Source organism: Corvus brachyrhynchos, unplaced genomic scaffold (assembly GCF_000691975.1).
Source record: "Corvus brachyrhynchos isolate BGI_N302 unplaced genomic scaffold, ASM69197v1 scaffold43, whole genome shotgun sequence".
Taxonomy (NCBI): domain Eukaryota; kingdom Metazoa; phylum Chordata; class Aves; order Passeriformes; family Corvidae; genus Corvus; species Corvus brachyrhynchos.
The window spans coordinates 1,351,681-1,366,218 of record NW_008237353.1 but is presented as its reverse complement, the minus strand read 5'-3'; the positions used below and the strand labels follow the sequence as shown (position 1 = coordinate 1,366,218).

At 39.8% G+C, this 14,538-nt stretch overlaps 2 protein-coding genes across 5 annotated transcripts in view; both read right to left on the bottom strand.

Annotated features, from left to right (window-relative positions):
• The window catches only part of NUP153 (nucleoporin 153), a 45,543-nt gene extending 44,064 nt beyond the window's left edge, over nucleotides 1-1,479 (bottom strand). Inside the window, exons 1-2 of the mRNA XM_017730632.1 lie at nucleotides 1,462-1,479; nucleotides 438-524 (exon numbers count right to left, since the gene is read on the bottom strand). Coding sequence (XP_017586121.1) covers nucleotides 438-524; nucleotides 1,462-1,479 — 105 coding nt within the window. The remainder of the gene's footprint in view (nucleotides 1-437; nucleotides 525-1,461) is intronic.
• Nucleotides 1,480-1,945: 466 nt separating this feature from the next.
• CUNH6orf52 (chromosome unknown C6orf52 homolog) lies at nucleotides 1,946-14,323 on the bottom strand. 4 transcript variants are annotated; one of them, XM_017730656.1, is made up of 10 exons: nucleotides 13,822-13,974; nucleotides 12,332-12,412; nucleotides 11,232-11,308; nucleotides 10,999-11,132; nucleotides 10,291-10,422; nucleotides 9,231-9,350; nucleotides 6,900-7,095; nucleotides 6,162-6,207; nucleotides 5,431-5,599; nucleotides 1,946-2,258 (listed from the first exon to the last, which is right to left on the bottom strand). In XM_017730656.1, exons 3-9 carry the CDS (start codon nucleotides 11,259-11,261, stop codon nucleotides 5,463-5,465), a joined length of 795 nt encoding a protein of 264 aa, XP_017586145.1. In that variant the 5' UTR covers nucleotides 11,262-11,308; nucleotides 12,332-12,412; nucleotides 13,822-13,974; the 3' UTR covers nucleotides 1,946-2,258; nucleotides 5,431-5,462. The 4 variants fall into 4 exon arrangements, with proteins under 4 accessions (XP_017586145.1, XP_017586147.1, XP_017586144.1 ...); XM_017730658.1 differs by lacking the exon at nucleotides 9,231-9,350 and adding an exon at nucleotides 14,304-14,323 and having other exon boundaries at nucleotides 1,950-5,599; XM_017730655.1 differs by having other exon boundaries at nucleotides 1,950-5,599.
• Between the last annotated feature and the right edge of the window lie 215 nt (nucleotides 14,324-14,538).

Genomic DNA, 14,538 nt, shown 5'->3' with positions numbered 1-14,538 from the left:
TGGGCCGGGCCGGGCGGGCTGCGCGGGAAAAGCGCTCGCTGGGATCTGCCGCGACCCGCAAAGGGACGTGGAGGGGAAAATGGCCACCCCCGCACGCAGCTCAGGGACGCCTTGAGGGCTAAGAGCAGAGGCTTGTGCCGGGCTTCCGTCGCGGGTGACTGCACCGCCTTCTCTCCTCTTTCCGCGGCGCTGCACAGCCTGGGTCAGGTTGAAAGGGACCACAGTGTCATCTGGTCCAACCTTCCCGCTGAAGCAGTGTCGCCCCAGAGCACATGGCATGTGCTTGTGGATTGTATCCACAGTTCCTGTATTTCTCAAGTGAGGGAGACTCCACAACCTCTCTGGGCAGCCTGTTCCACTCGCACAGTAAAGATTTATTTTCCCTCGTATTTAGGAGCAATTTCCTGTGCATCAGTTTCTGCCCGTTGCCTCTTGACCTGCTGCTTGGCACCACCGAGCAGAGCCTGGCTCCGTCCTTCTGACACTCTGCCCCAGGGACACAACTTGCCTACGCTGAACCTCCCCTAGGGGACAGCGGGGTGGGGGGGGGCCGGCAATGTTCCCGTGTCCCTGATGAGGAGCAGCGTGGAGAACGCGGCAGGAAAAACGGCACCGGGAAGTCGGTGGTGTTTCCCCAGGATGCCACTAGCAACTGGGTTTGTGTAAGCCAAGAGAAACAGCAAGGTGCAGGTTTTTCATCGCTCAGTGTTGGCATATGGAAAAGAGGTAGGGGGGAATAGCTTCAACACAGCTTTTGCCTCCTCAAATCATGAGGAAGAGTTAAACAAAGTTAAAATGCATAAAAATATGGTTTTTTATTCTACTGAAAGTAAAGTTGAGGAAAATCTATGGTTTCACATTTTATTTTTAGCATCAACTTGCTCCGGGAACGACAGAGCAGAGCAGTGCAGAAAATCACAAGCACCTTCCCTATGTACAAGTCAATAAAAATGTTACTCCGAACAGAGCCGTGATGCACCATGCATCCCTTCCACCAAAAATAAAAGCATTCATCCCAGCACACACCTGAATTAAGAGTGTGTGGAACTGGGAGAGGTGCGGGGGGCAAATTACAGGGGAGTCAAAAAACAAGGGTGATTCTTAAAGTATGCAGAAATGTGAACAGGCAGCAGCTGCAGAGGAGGAACAGCTTTTAGAAGAAATGCTACTGGGGAATTTTGTGCTGCTCTATCTCTGCTTCATACTGGCTTTTTTTGAACCTCATTGGTGTCTTCCTAGCTCTCCTACGTAACTCCTCAATTCCTTTGTCCCATTTTCATTATCTACATTAGATAACCATTACCCAATTCCCAGCAGAGTGGAATTACTTTCCAGGTATTTCTCCTCATAAACTACACTCTTACTCTCCTGCCCCACAATTGTAAATACAATTTTACATGCAGTGGGATGATTTGCAGTGATAGATGATCCCTATCCTGGAACATGTATGTTTGAATTCACCTGCAAGAACCACCTCATCTTGTGTAAATGGCTGGTAGGCTACAGCTGCTGACTAGTTTTAGGATGATGGTCTGCTTCTACACTGTGCACATCAAGATCTACGTCAATGTAATTATCAAAACACAAAACCCAGTATTTCAGCCTGGATTTGTAACTCATTTTGTCCAGGAATCAATTAGCATGCTAGCTTTCAACTTAGGGGAGGGAAAAGGAGGGTAGCATAATGTGTTTCCATTATTGGAAGAGCTAGATTTACACAGGGATGTAAACTGTGCCCGTTGGTAACAGACACTCATTAGTAAAAATGCTGGCTTCTAAAATGGTACCTGTGTGGGGAACTGACTAAAATCACTCCTGTGCTGGTCATGTAGGAGCTGGACAATTTTAAAAAAAGCTTCCCTCTTTATGCATGCTAAGAATATTAAGGTAAGCTGTAAACGAAATTTTTTCTTCCACGTACGTGTCAAATGCAGCTACACTACACTTGCTCTGTAAATTCAAGTGCTGCTTTATTTACTTATTTTACTTATTTAGAACAATTTCCATATGGTGGACATGCCTTTAATGAAACTCATGACTCAGAAATACTTGTTGATGTAGTCAAACAACATCTATTGACATGAGTCACTGAAGTTAAATAAATGTCATTAAAAATGAGACGAAACAAAAGGCAAATATATATATATCTCCAGCAGAATGATAGTGATCATCACCATTTGATCAATCTTCCCTGTGAGTTATATCTGCAAGTTACTTTGAGGTAGCGCTAGAAAGAAGCTGTTGGTCCAAGAGCATCCCTGCAAAAAGAAACATTCATGGCTTAAGTACCATTCAACCTTTTTGAACCCTTTTCAGTCTTCACCATTTTTTAGCCTGTTTCTTTCTCCCTGTTCACTGACCGCAGGATCATTAGCCCCTCAAACCATGGTACTAAAGCTTTTCTGTTCAGAGAAGTGGAAAACAAAAACATTACTCTTCTTCAAGAAATTAGTGGGTTTTAGGTAAAGGCACTATCTATCACAGCTAGGTACAATGAAGAGTTTCTAAAACCAACACTAGATAGTCTTCAAAAAAACCCCTTCATCAGACTTTAAAAAACCCCACAACATTTCAGCTGGGTAAAACAGACAAAACACAACCAGACAAAGAGAAATAGCGTGGTGTTGAAAACATTGCTCCCAATACTTTTTTTTCATGTTTCTACTGCAATCAGCTCTCTGTAGAACTGAGAGCAGGCATCTGTATGACGTACATGTTCAGGTCTTTGTGTAAGCTCGCTAATGCAGGTGGTAGTTGGACCAGCGCTGGAAGTTTCCTCAGTTAAAAGTCTCAGCAATGAATGCCAGCAGTTCTGATGCACTCACTTTTTCCCAAATTTGTGCTTACATCAAAGTTTTTTCAGTGTGTCTTTACAGTAAAGAATGTGCACTGCACACAGTATCTTGATCCCATATATGCACTCCTAACTGGAAAGCAGGATGGACTAGAAAGGCTCAGGAGACAGAAAACAAAGTCAGAGCGCTATTTAAAACCGTATCACACGGGCTGCAATCAGCAGACTCCCTTCTTCACCTCACTTTTTTTCTATGCTGACTGGAAGAAAATATATTCCCCAACATTTCTCAGGTTTGCAGAACTAATGGCCCAACCAACCTCTTTAACTGCATTACATAAACAGTATTTTCACTATACAGGTACTTTACAGGCCAGAACAGAAGGTGCATGCATGTCTGAAAACAGTGTCTAATGCAGAGTGTGGAGACCTTGCTAACACGTAAAATCTGCATAAATATGACAACTACAGACTCTGAGGTTTATGTGCTGGGTAATACAGTGCTGATCTAAGTGAAATCACACAGCTACGTGGGCTCCTCATTACATAGTTCACACATGGATCAACCTCCCAAAAGGCAAAAATCAGCAGATACTCCATAGTATTTTTATCAAGCCAATAACACACCCTTAGCATCTAATAACACAGTAAAAGGTTTCCACAAATTACTTGCTGCAGCTTAAGTATGGTGTTAGGTAATGCTATGCAAAGCAGGATATGCACTTCAAAGCAGGAAGCTTCCAGGTCTGTGCCTGGGTTATAATCTTGCATCTTGTGATGATGGTGCTTGCTAGATACAAAATCCTTTGCCTAGCAACTGATTTGTACTACCAAGCTCAGGCATCACAGCTGTGCACCACAACTGAAGTGAAATCAAATCCAGCATGGTTTTGAAAGTTTAGCACCCCCACATCCAAACTCAAGCATCCTGCATCTACTATCTTGAGTTTCCTCCCTTCTGCAATCCCCTGAAACAATTCTATACAGGCACACAACTAATTCCCTTTCCCATCCAGATTCTCTTTGCTTCATTTAGTCCATTTTCTGTCACATTCCCATTAATAATCTCCCTTCTATCACCTTCTGAAGACTGACCAGTTCCCACCAAGGAAACATTCACCTACAAAATCTCAGTTTTCAGCCACTTTGCAACTAGTTCTCTCCAAAGCAGAGAAACAGTTGCTAAGACTATGATAGAAATGCCGTGCCTAAATGAGGGGGTTTTGTTTTCTCTCCTTCTACATATGCAGTGCACAAAATCCAGGAAAATGAAGTTCCTATAGCACACCAAAAGACCTTTCTAGTTCAGAGCATCTGTATTTCATGGACAGGACTCCACAAAAAAAAAAAATCCTAGCTGAAATTAAACTGTGAAAAGAGGAGATTCTGGTGAGCAGGCAGAAGGGACCTGCTCTGCCAAGTCATCACTCTGCAATGCAGGTATTAGTTTCACATTTAAGAACAGCATATAGGTTATGACCACCACTTTAATGTAATTAAGTCATTAAAGGAAAAAAAAAAAGAACTTACTCCTATCTGCCAGCCTAGCAATTATGGTTTAGACTGCCCCCAAAACACACATGGCAGTACCAAAGTGCCTCAAGTAGCTTTAGTAGCTTTCACATGTATTAGCTATATGATAATTTCTACCTTTTTCTCTTCAAAAAGTATTCTTTTGTTTCCAGCCTGAATTTATTTTATTGTGTACAGTAACTAGTAACAGGAGCTTAAGCTGTCTCTATGACTGGAAAATATTTTATACGCTTTCAGATAAGAACAGTTTAGAGGAAAGCCACTCAGAAGTTGCTATCAAAGCGTAGCTTTCTTCATTGCCATCTCCCCTAACCACTTTTGACTTGAATACTGGAAACTGTCATCCTACTAAAATGTTATAAACCTCATCACTATGAAACATCTGAGCATGGAGACTGAACAAATAACAGATGTTTAGGATAGGGTGCAAGTTAGTTGAAGAGTATACCAGGACACTTTAATTCCAGATAGGTTTTTCTTCCTCCTTTATATCACAGGGTTTTGTCCAAGGATTTTTATGTATAAGAACATGTATTATATTACAACACTTTCTTTGCTGTAAAGCATCAGTTGAGAAGACTAATAAGAAGGGCAAAAATAAAACTATCAGTAGGTATCATCCTTAGTCTTTGGAATGTTTGCAGCTATGGCAGCTCAAAGTTTGCCCTTCTGTATGTTAAAACTGTACAGATAAAGCATGTTAGGAGCTTGTAAAAGATTGCCTAGGTATCTTGGAAGTGTGTGAGAGCTAGTTCTTGCTAGTGCTGATGCCCATACCAAAGACAGGTGAAATACCCCTACTGCCTCCTGCTAAATTCCACAAGCCAGAAGAGAAGGTGTTTCGCATCTGTAAGTAAAATCCCTTGCTGGCCAGTTTGCAGAAACAAAATTTTATTTACACAGGCAAGTCTATCTTTAGACCCCACTGAACTCTTTACATTTCTAGAATATTTACATGATTTCAAGATGCTCCAAGTGATGAATAAAACAAAACAAAGAAAGATTACAGAAACTGCCAAAAGCATAGCAAAAAAACCCCAACCTATCATTGTGCTTTAAAACTTATGATCTAGAGTAATGTAGAAGAAATGTAATTTTAGCACCTTGGTCTTAACGGTCATGCTATATAAGACACTTAAATAGCAGAGGGGATGTCAGAAGTGACCGTATCCAGAGGTTGCCAGTGACAATTCATGAGGGCATCATAGAGTTCTTCACTTGTCTCCATAAATTGTCTGTTCATTTCATCAACATCCAAGTACAGCTGCGGATCTGAAAATAAAAGCCTGGTAAGTACAAGTGTCAGAACTCAGGAGGTTTGCACATAAAAACCTGAAGTAAATGCCTAACAAAGTGTACTTCAGGTAAATGTAATGACTTAACAGACTTAATAATACATCTAGTAAGATGTTTATTTGCCAATTTTAACAAAGCTAACAAGTCCAGTTTCTTTTGGAATTAGTGTATTCAAATGCTAGGACTATACTGGTATTTCCACATGAAGCAGAGACTTAGGGATAATTAAAATTTCTGAACACTATTACAAGATACCTCTACTAATGAGTTTAACATGTAACAATCTTAGCAGAATCAATACAAAGATACAGTAAATTCTCCAGTAGATCATTTTGGAAGAATGAAGGCAAAGGAAAGAAGCCTACTGCAAAGTGTTGTTGATAATGTGCCATTCTACTTGACATGGTGTATACTATTAGCTTTAAAATCCTACCTCATCTTAGCTATAACCCATTCTTTATCCAGTAGTCACTGGCTTGTACTGTTAAAGGGCAGAAGCACAGCTAAATTCAAGCTGCAGTGATAGAATTATCATTACCTTCAGTTATTAGGTCATCATTGATTTCAGTCATAGCTGAAGCTTCCAAAAAAAAAAAAAAAAAAAAAAAAGTGTTTAATCACAGTCAGTTTCAGAAAGCATCACAAATCCAAAGTAATTTTATGCTCCCAAAACATCCCCTCCTCCCACAACTATAAAATAAGCAGGAGCAGGTGATGTTTTGTTGGGGAAGTGTTTTTTGTGGGATGTTTGTTGCTTTTTAATGGTTTTGTTTTAGGGGTTTTCTTTTTGTTTGGTTTGTTAGTTTGTTTAGGTAGGGTTTTTTTGTTGTTTGGGGTTTTTTGGGGTGTGGCTTTTTTTTTGTTTTGGTGGGTTTTTTTGTTGTTTGGTTGGGGTTTTTTTAAGAAAACCATAGTATAGTTCTGCTTGGAAGGCACTTCTGGAAGTTGTAATTGATCAACTTGCTGACCTAGATATGATCATCTTACAACAATTCTTTATTTTGCTTAAAGCAAAGCACATCAGAAGAACAGGATGAGAGAAAGACTAAAAAATTTTGCTGTCAGAACTGTTATTTGATATACATGAACAAATATTACTGTATACATATCTAATTCTACAGATGCACTAAAGCACTTAAATCCAAAATGCTGAATATAACCTTCACACTTATCCGACTGCATGATTTCACCTTTAGGACTTCTCTGCTCTGATTTACACAACCCACACAACTTGCTATTTGGTTTTTTTTTTTTACATTAACTGTTTTATTTTTACCTCAAAAACAGCTGGAGCCAAAACAGCATCTCCTAAAGAGCAGTCTCCGACAGCTTGCATGCTATCATAGGGAGTATAGGAGCTGTAGTTGTAGTCAGCATAAGGATCATAATTCCACTGTGAATAGTAGTTCTGATAATCTTGATAATAATCATTATAGTTGTATGACTGGTACCGCTGGAATTCTGCTTTCAGTCTGAAACATGAGAAGTTATACACAGTTAAGAGTTTGAGAACAAAAAACTGTAAACCCCATGTTGAAGTTAAACAATTTTACACTTCCAAATATACAAGGAAGCTTTTCTCAATAGTTGCCTAAGTTTTAAATCACAGCACAATACCATGTTTATACAGAAGCAAATGCTCTCACCTTCACCAATGCCAGGAGTAATTATTTCTGTGAACGAACTCAAGAGAAATGTATCTATATTCAGTTTGAGTACTTTTGGTATCTGTATAAGCAAGCTGCTGATAAAAATGATTTATCAAGATCAGAGACCTTTACCAAGCACAGGTGTTTTAAAAGATGCTTTAAACATTTAATTAGCCCTTCCATCTTTTTTAATGTTTTGTTAATATTAAATCTTGTTATTTTCAGAAACAAGGGGTAAAGGCTGATTATCTGTTTCAGAGGAGCATCTGACACTGCCTGTCAATTTACCATGTCTACCTTCACTTTCTCAATTTTTGGTCCATGAACAGTTGCCAAAGCATAGCTGTCAGGTGAAGTCACTATCCAGAACAAAGCCAAAGCAGCAGAAAAATTACAAAACTCATTAGTTCTTAAGACCAAAGGGCCAGGTGATTAGTTTTCACTGCTTTCCCTCTCCTGAGCAGATTTCTCCCAGGGACAACTTCAAGGTGGCTAATGACAAGTATCACTGAACAAGAATAACCTATACTAAAACAGAGATATACTACATGAAAAAGATTGGGATAAATCAGCTGCACATTCCAAGAAATCTCCTATGCTTAGGAATTTCCTCACTGATTACATACATACAAGCAGACCTCCTGTGTTTGTAGTGTCCAAGGTCTCTATCTCTGCTTTGCTACAGAAAATTCAGATTGGGGCTTTTTGCCAAGAACACAAACTGAAAGAGCTCAGAAATTGTTTCCAGTGTAAGTGACTTAATGACAAACTACTCTGATGGCTGGATATTTGGATCCTGTGAGAGCACAGTACTCAGCCATTCAGAAACAGGTACAGATTAGTGGTGTGTATTTCAATGCCCACATTATATTTTTGCTTCATTATTGTGAAGCTACACATACATTCTAATAAATAGGTATTTTATTGTCTTACTACTGTAGTAAACAAATTATTTCATAATGTCTCAGTCTTCTGCTTCCAACTTCTCTCCTATATCCATCTCTGTAGAAAGAAAAATCTAAAAATACTGCTGACATTCTTCTGGATGGCAGAAGTGAGGAAAACTTTCTTTGAAACCTCATTTTCAAAGCAAGTTAGTCAAAGCAAATCTGGACAGTGCTCTCTTGGGTAAGAGCATTCCTGTTCCAAAGCAGTGTGGCAACATTGGCAAAATTATCCAGGAAAGAGAGGCAGGAGCTGTTATTTTTAGCCTTTTAACAGAACACACAAGCTAACCTCATGAATATATACTGAAATTGTTTTATAAAAAGTTCTATTTTTGTCTGTATTCTGGATCAAAGTTTATCAAATTTGGTATCAAGTCTCTAACTAGATTGTCTTCAATAACTGACTGAGAGAACTGAGCTGGCAGAAAAAAACCCCTCTCAAACCCAATCAATTTTAAATTTCCTGCTGCCTCAATCACTTGAGAAGCAAAGAGTAGTATTCTAAACAAACCGTTCAAGCAACATCTCCTTTGGATTCTTCCCCTCCAGACTCTTGTGTTTTTCCACTAAAGATACCCTTCTTCTGCCAGCCTACTTTAAAACCAACACTGTGCTACCTTGTCTAAGCCAAGGGGAAAGGCCTAGAAGAAAAGCTTTCTAGCATAAAAACAAACACTTGTTGTCCCTTCTACCTTCTTCAGGCTCAAACATGAAATACTTAAAAATGCATTCAGCTTCACTACTGTGAGCATTAAGGCTGGTCACAACAGCAGCTAAGCCTAACTTATACAGTCTGGCTAGACTTAAGAGTTGTATTTCCTCAGCAATCTTTAAAGAGGTTGATGAATCCAGGCAGTCAAAACATATGCTTCCTTGATTTTGGTTTTGCATAGTGTACAGCCATTACAGCAAGGGCCACAGTCTTTACAAAGGCAGAGCTAAAAGAACCCAATTATTTAGAATTACCAATGTGATAATTTAGAATGTATCAATGCACAACTCATTTGTTACCTTTTAGAAATTCCTATGCTCAGCCGGATTCGTTTTCCCCCCAGACCTGGTGCATTCTGGCAGTCTTGCAGTGCCCTCATCTGATCACCTTGCTCACCAAATCTGACAAAGGCATACCCTCTACAATTTTCAAAAGGGAGAAAACAAATTCTAGTATTCATAACAGTTATAAAGCTAATGAATTCAACTTCTGTCTTCACAAAAACAGAAAATAGTAGCTACTATAGCTTCTACTACCTAAGCAACCCCTCTGGCATGTGCACATGCACAGAAGATGCTTTCACAAAATTAAAGACTTGGGCCAGAAGCAAAGAGCTTTGTTCATAGCATTAAAACACAACTTGCTGAAAGCCAGCAAAACAATACATGTTAACTGCTATCTGTGTAAGTAACCAGATTCCATATTTCTGCACTTACAGCAGTTAATGTATCAGTATTAACCCATTCCTACTGCTCTACAGCTCTAGCATTCTTTTTAAATTTGCTGTCTCAGATTTCCTTTTTTTTTTTTTTTTTTTTTTTTTAAAGTTTCTGGAATTAATCCATTACAGACAGTGTTTTCTGAACAGCAAACTCACTCATCCCTGCTTCACTCACTGCCTGGCCAGTGCAACTTCTACTAAGCTTTATTTACTAATATTAGAAGTTCCACCTCCCAACCCCATAAGATTTGCTAGGCCTTACACTTTTCTTCCACATGTAAAAAGGGAATTATTTTGTCCTCAGTACTGCAGATGACTAAGAGGATACACTGCTGTAGGTAAGCACAGCAGCACAGATGTCCACACAGAGCTCTCCCTTCTCCCACCATCTAACTGCTTTCATGCAGATATGCATTCAGCTAAATTGAAGCTTAACACATTAACTTAAATCACATTAACTGCTAGAACTAACCATAAAGTTCTAGAACCACAAGGATCTATGCTGTTAAAAAATGCCAGAGACTAATCTCTCTTCCTGCCTCTGAAGAGAATTCAAAACTAGTTCAAATGCTAGTTCCTATGTATTACTCAGAGCAACAAACATACTGTCAGCATAAACACATTTTCACAGGCATTACCTGGAATATCCCAGCAGGTCTGTTGCTATTTTGCAGTCAATACATGAGGGGTACCTCTTTAGGAAATAGTCATAGAGCTGAAAATCATCTACTTCTGGAGTCAGCTCCCCAACAAATATCGAATAATCCGGTCTATAAAAAGGTAAGAGAACCATCGTTAAGTTCAAGAATAACACAGTTCATTTCAGTATTAAAGTACCTAACATACAAGCAAGTAGTTATTACTGGACAAACAAGGAGACTAAATATGAAGAGAGCATTAACTGCAAAACTCTGCTGAGCAGCGTACAGAACCACAGTGCCACCACTCCAGCAAGTTCTCAATTTCTGAGTCCATTCTACCACTTTTGCAAGCATTTGAACAAAGACCCAAATTTATTAAAGAATCTTTTTAAAAGTTGGTTTTAAAAGGTCTCATTTGTTGTCTGAAGGGCAGGGCACTCAAAAATACCAAGAAAAAATATTAAGTTACAGCCATAATTCAAAAGAGCTAAGACTATTTTGACACCACATCTCAAGCAATTATGAGACAGAAACTAGGAAAAAATCTTCATTGTTCAAATGGCAATAAAATTCCATAAGTAATACTTAGTGTATAGGCACCAGTTGTGCCATTCCAGGATTTTTAAAATAATTGATGGCACTCACTAGTCATTAGCAATTTGAACAGGTAAGGGGTCAGAGCTTCTCCTTTCTAAAGGTCTTTACCTGGTTGTATTAGTACTACTAGGGACAAACTCTATTCTTCCTGGTTTTATTTTGTTCTTTTTCTTCCGTTTCTTCTGTGGTGTTCTCCACCAGCTGTAGGCCTGGAGACATTCTCTTTTTTTTGCCATCAAGTCCTGTAGGGAGAAAAAAAAAAATCGCCTTTATAGTATTTAGCCTCATTTACATTCCTCCCTCCCACTCCCCATCACCACAGGTGATTTCCCCATATTCACCTTGCCCTTGAAAGAAGCCTGGGGTCCCATTTCTCCCTCCGCCTCCCATGAGGGAAAGCAGCCTCTGGGGAAAACGCCTGGCAAAAATAACAGAGCCAAAGGATTGTATGAACAGCCATATTCCCCTGACTTGTCAAGCTGGCTAAAGGATTGACAGCTTCCTCTGGGAATTAGGGAAAAACCAGATAGCCCTTTGATGCTGGCCAATCCTAAATGTTAATTAGCTTCAGGACTGGACTGTGTTCCACTTGAGCTCCAGGATGCAAAAAGCCCTGCCGCAGCACAATCTGAGTGATGAAGAGGCAGGAAAACTGTCACTCTTGCCTAGAGGGGATGTCCACTGTCCCTATCTCCCCTCTCCTAGGAATTCTTCTTCTGTGAGATACCTCTCCTCAATACCCAGCAGTGAGTCACTCTCCCAGGCCAGGAACAATGACAAGAGGCCGATTAATGGAACGTAAGGAGAAAGCAGACCAGAAACAGGCACTAGCTTGGCTGAGGGAAAACTCGAACCCAGACGCAAGGCCAGGAAGAAAGAGGCATAAAAAGTGCCTCTTGGGAGCAAAAAAAAAAAAAAAAAAAGAAAAAAAAAAAAAGAAAAAAACCTAAAAACCCCCTAAAACCCCAAAAACCACTGTTCAAAAAGGAAGTGAGTGGGGCAACTACACAAAAGAGATGGGGAAACAGCCATATTAACACAGGTTGCCTCCTTCACTTAAGATTCTGAAGAACAAGGTCTTCCAAAAATAAGAATGATGTTCCACAGCATTTACTTACGCAGGCTTTAATGTTCTTCCTCTATAAGATCTCCACATGTACCTTATACAGAATGTTATGCGCAAGGTCCTTCAGAAGAACTCACGCTCAAATAATGCAAACTGCAAAGCTTAATGTAATAACCCCCAACCTGCTTGAGTTGACACAATTAAGTGTCCTGAGGACAGCCAGCAATTGCATTGCCGGAACAATCATAGGACTAAAAGAACACCGAACTCAGAGCAAGCTAGCTATTTCAGCTTCACATTTATTAGGAATTCGGAGTATGGTTCTGGAATCCATTTAGGCACTGCAAGCCTCTATTTCTGACTAAATCATCTTACCTGGCTTGCCATGGTTCAAACTGTCTTCTCTCTTTCTCAAACAGTATGACTGCACAGGTTCAGTTTATTGCACTCCTTCAGCTGAAAAAAATGTGGGGGAGAAAAAGAAGATGAAGGATTTTATCCTCAAGATTAATCACTTCCAAATATGTTCACCCCACCATATGCTCTAATGTTATTAATTCAGAGCTTTAGAAATTAAGTTCTGACTTGTCACTGCTAAAACAATGGAAATAAAAAGGATATATGGCCAATGGGATTATGATTAGATGTCATCTTCACTGTCCTAAACTGTAACAGAGAACGAAGTCTTCCCACCATTCAAAGCACTAGAAAATTTTAGAGATCTTTTAAGTCTCCTATACTTTACCCTTAATTCTGAAATACCTACATATAATAATCCAGTAATTCAGAAGATTCTAAAATAGTTAAAAACAAGGCAAAAGATACATGCTTCAGTATGTTTTGTACAATCCCCCTGGCTTCTTCCCCTTTTAGCCAAATTTAAATTTACTTGTACCACAAACTATGCAGCTGAAAACAAGCAGTGGTACTTCCTATGTGCTAAAAAATAGGAGAAATAAAAGCAGAATGAAGGCACAATACAAGCAAACATGATCTTTCTCTGCACCTTTTCTCCTCCCTCTCTTGCCTTTTCCACATATATGTTTCACTCATTACCATCAAGTTAGCAACAGCAAATAACCTTTTACTGCCATCACTAAACCAGTGGACACACTTTCCTAAAGAGGTACATATCTTTGTTGATTCTGATATCCTTTCTTTAGGCTTTTTCCCCTAGTCATCCAACAAATATAAATCAGTGCAAAAACCAGTTTGATTTGCAAAATATTCTGCATTTACTTTCACACACAAGTGTTCCTTCACCACTACTGATTTTTTTATATCTGGTGTTACTCCTTCTATGCAGATACTTGATTGCTGAAGTTCTAATTCCCATTTCTATGCAAGAATTTATGTAATGTTTTACATCTTGGCTGATCAAATCCACAGCCACATAATGCAATAAACACAGAGCATCTACACCACCTTAAAGGCTTGGCTGCAGAACAGAGCAGTTCAGAGCACTATTTCTGAAATGGATTACACTAACTTGACACAGGATAGCCATAAACCATAATTACAGCATCCATGCATGGTGCTATTCAGAGTAACTATGGACTTCATCCCCACAGCCATTCTGAAGCCAAGAAAAGAGCCAAGTACAAACAAGCCCTTAAAATACAGGCATATACTTGTAAGGTTAGCATATGCTAAACTGAGAATGAGCTTACTGAAAAAAATTGTATTCATTATAAAAATTATCAGCAGCAACTTTTTCCTGTTAAAAGTTGTCAATAATAACGCAAACATCCATGTAACAACATTCCTCTAACATTCGTTTTTAACAAAAGGAACCATAAACTCTTCCATGCTTTCAACACTGCAATACTGATTTTTGAATTTACAGTAACTTCTTTTAAACTTACCACTTCTCCCTCGTGCAGACCCAAGGGAAGATGGCACTCTCGTTGCAATAGGCTGTCAGGAGGCAAGTGATGCAACTGCTTCTCGGTCAGTTATCACCGACTTTTATGCAAAACTGGTTTCGTATGCCTCCCTGTCCGATCTTGACCTTTTCACTACAAAATAAAAACATTTTAAAAACAATTAAAACAGCATGTATTAAGATAATACATTTTTTTACATTTGCGTTAACTGTATCTACAGTCACAGCTAGCTTTCATTTAAAGCAATGAGGCAGCTTCAACCTCCAGAATTCCAACACATCCTTAATTGGATTACACACACATCATAGCACCTTTTAATTTTATTCCACGTTTTTTGCATTATTTCGTTTACACGGGCAAAAAGGTGGGCAAAGCTGTTCACGGCCTGAATCGGCCGTGCAAACACCGCTCACCCAGGCAGCGAGCAACCCCCCTTCCCCTTCAGCACTAATTTCGCTCACACGAGGCGCTGGGTCAGGGCACCGGGATGAGGGAGTCGCCCAGAGCTCTTGGGGCCGGCGCGGTGACCCTGGCCGAGCCCAGGCCCGAGCCGTGACGCATTTCTTTAACCGAGACACTCGGCACGACGGACGAGCCCGACCACATGCTCTTTGTGCCACAAGTAGACGACTCTTCGACTCCGGCAGAATGAAAGCGCGACATGGCTACTAAAGAGGCCGAACAAAGGCGCCGAGC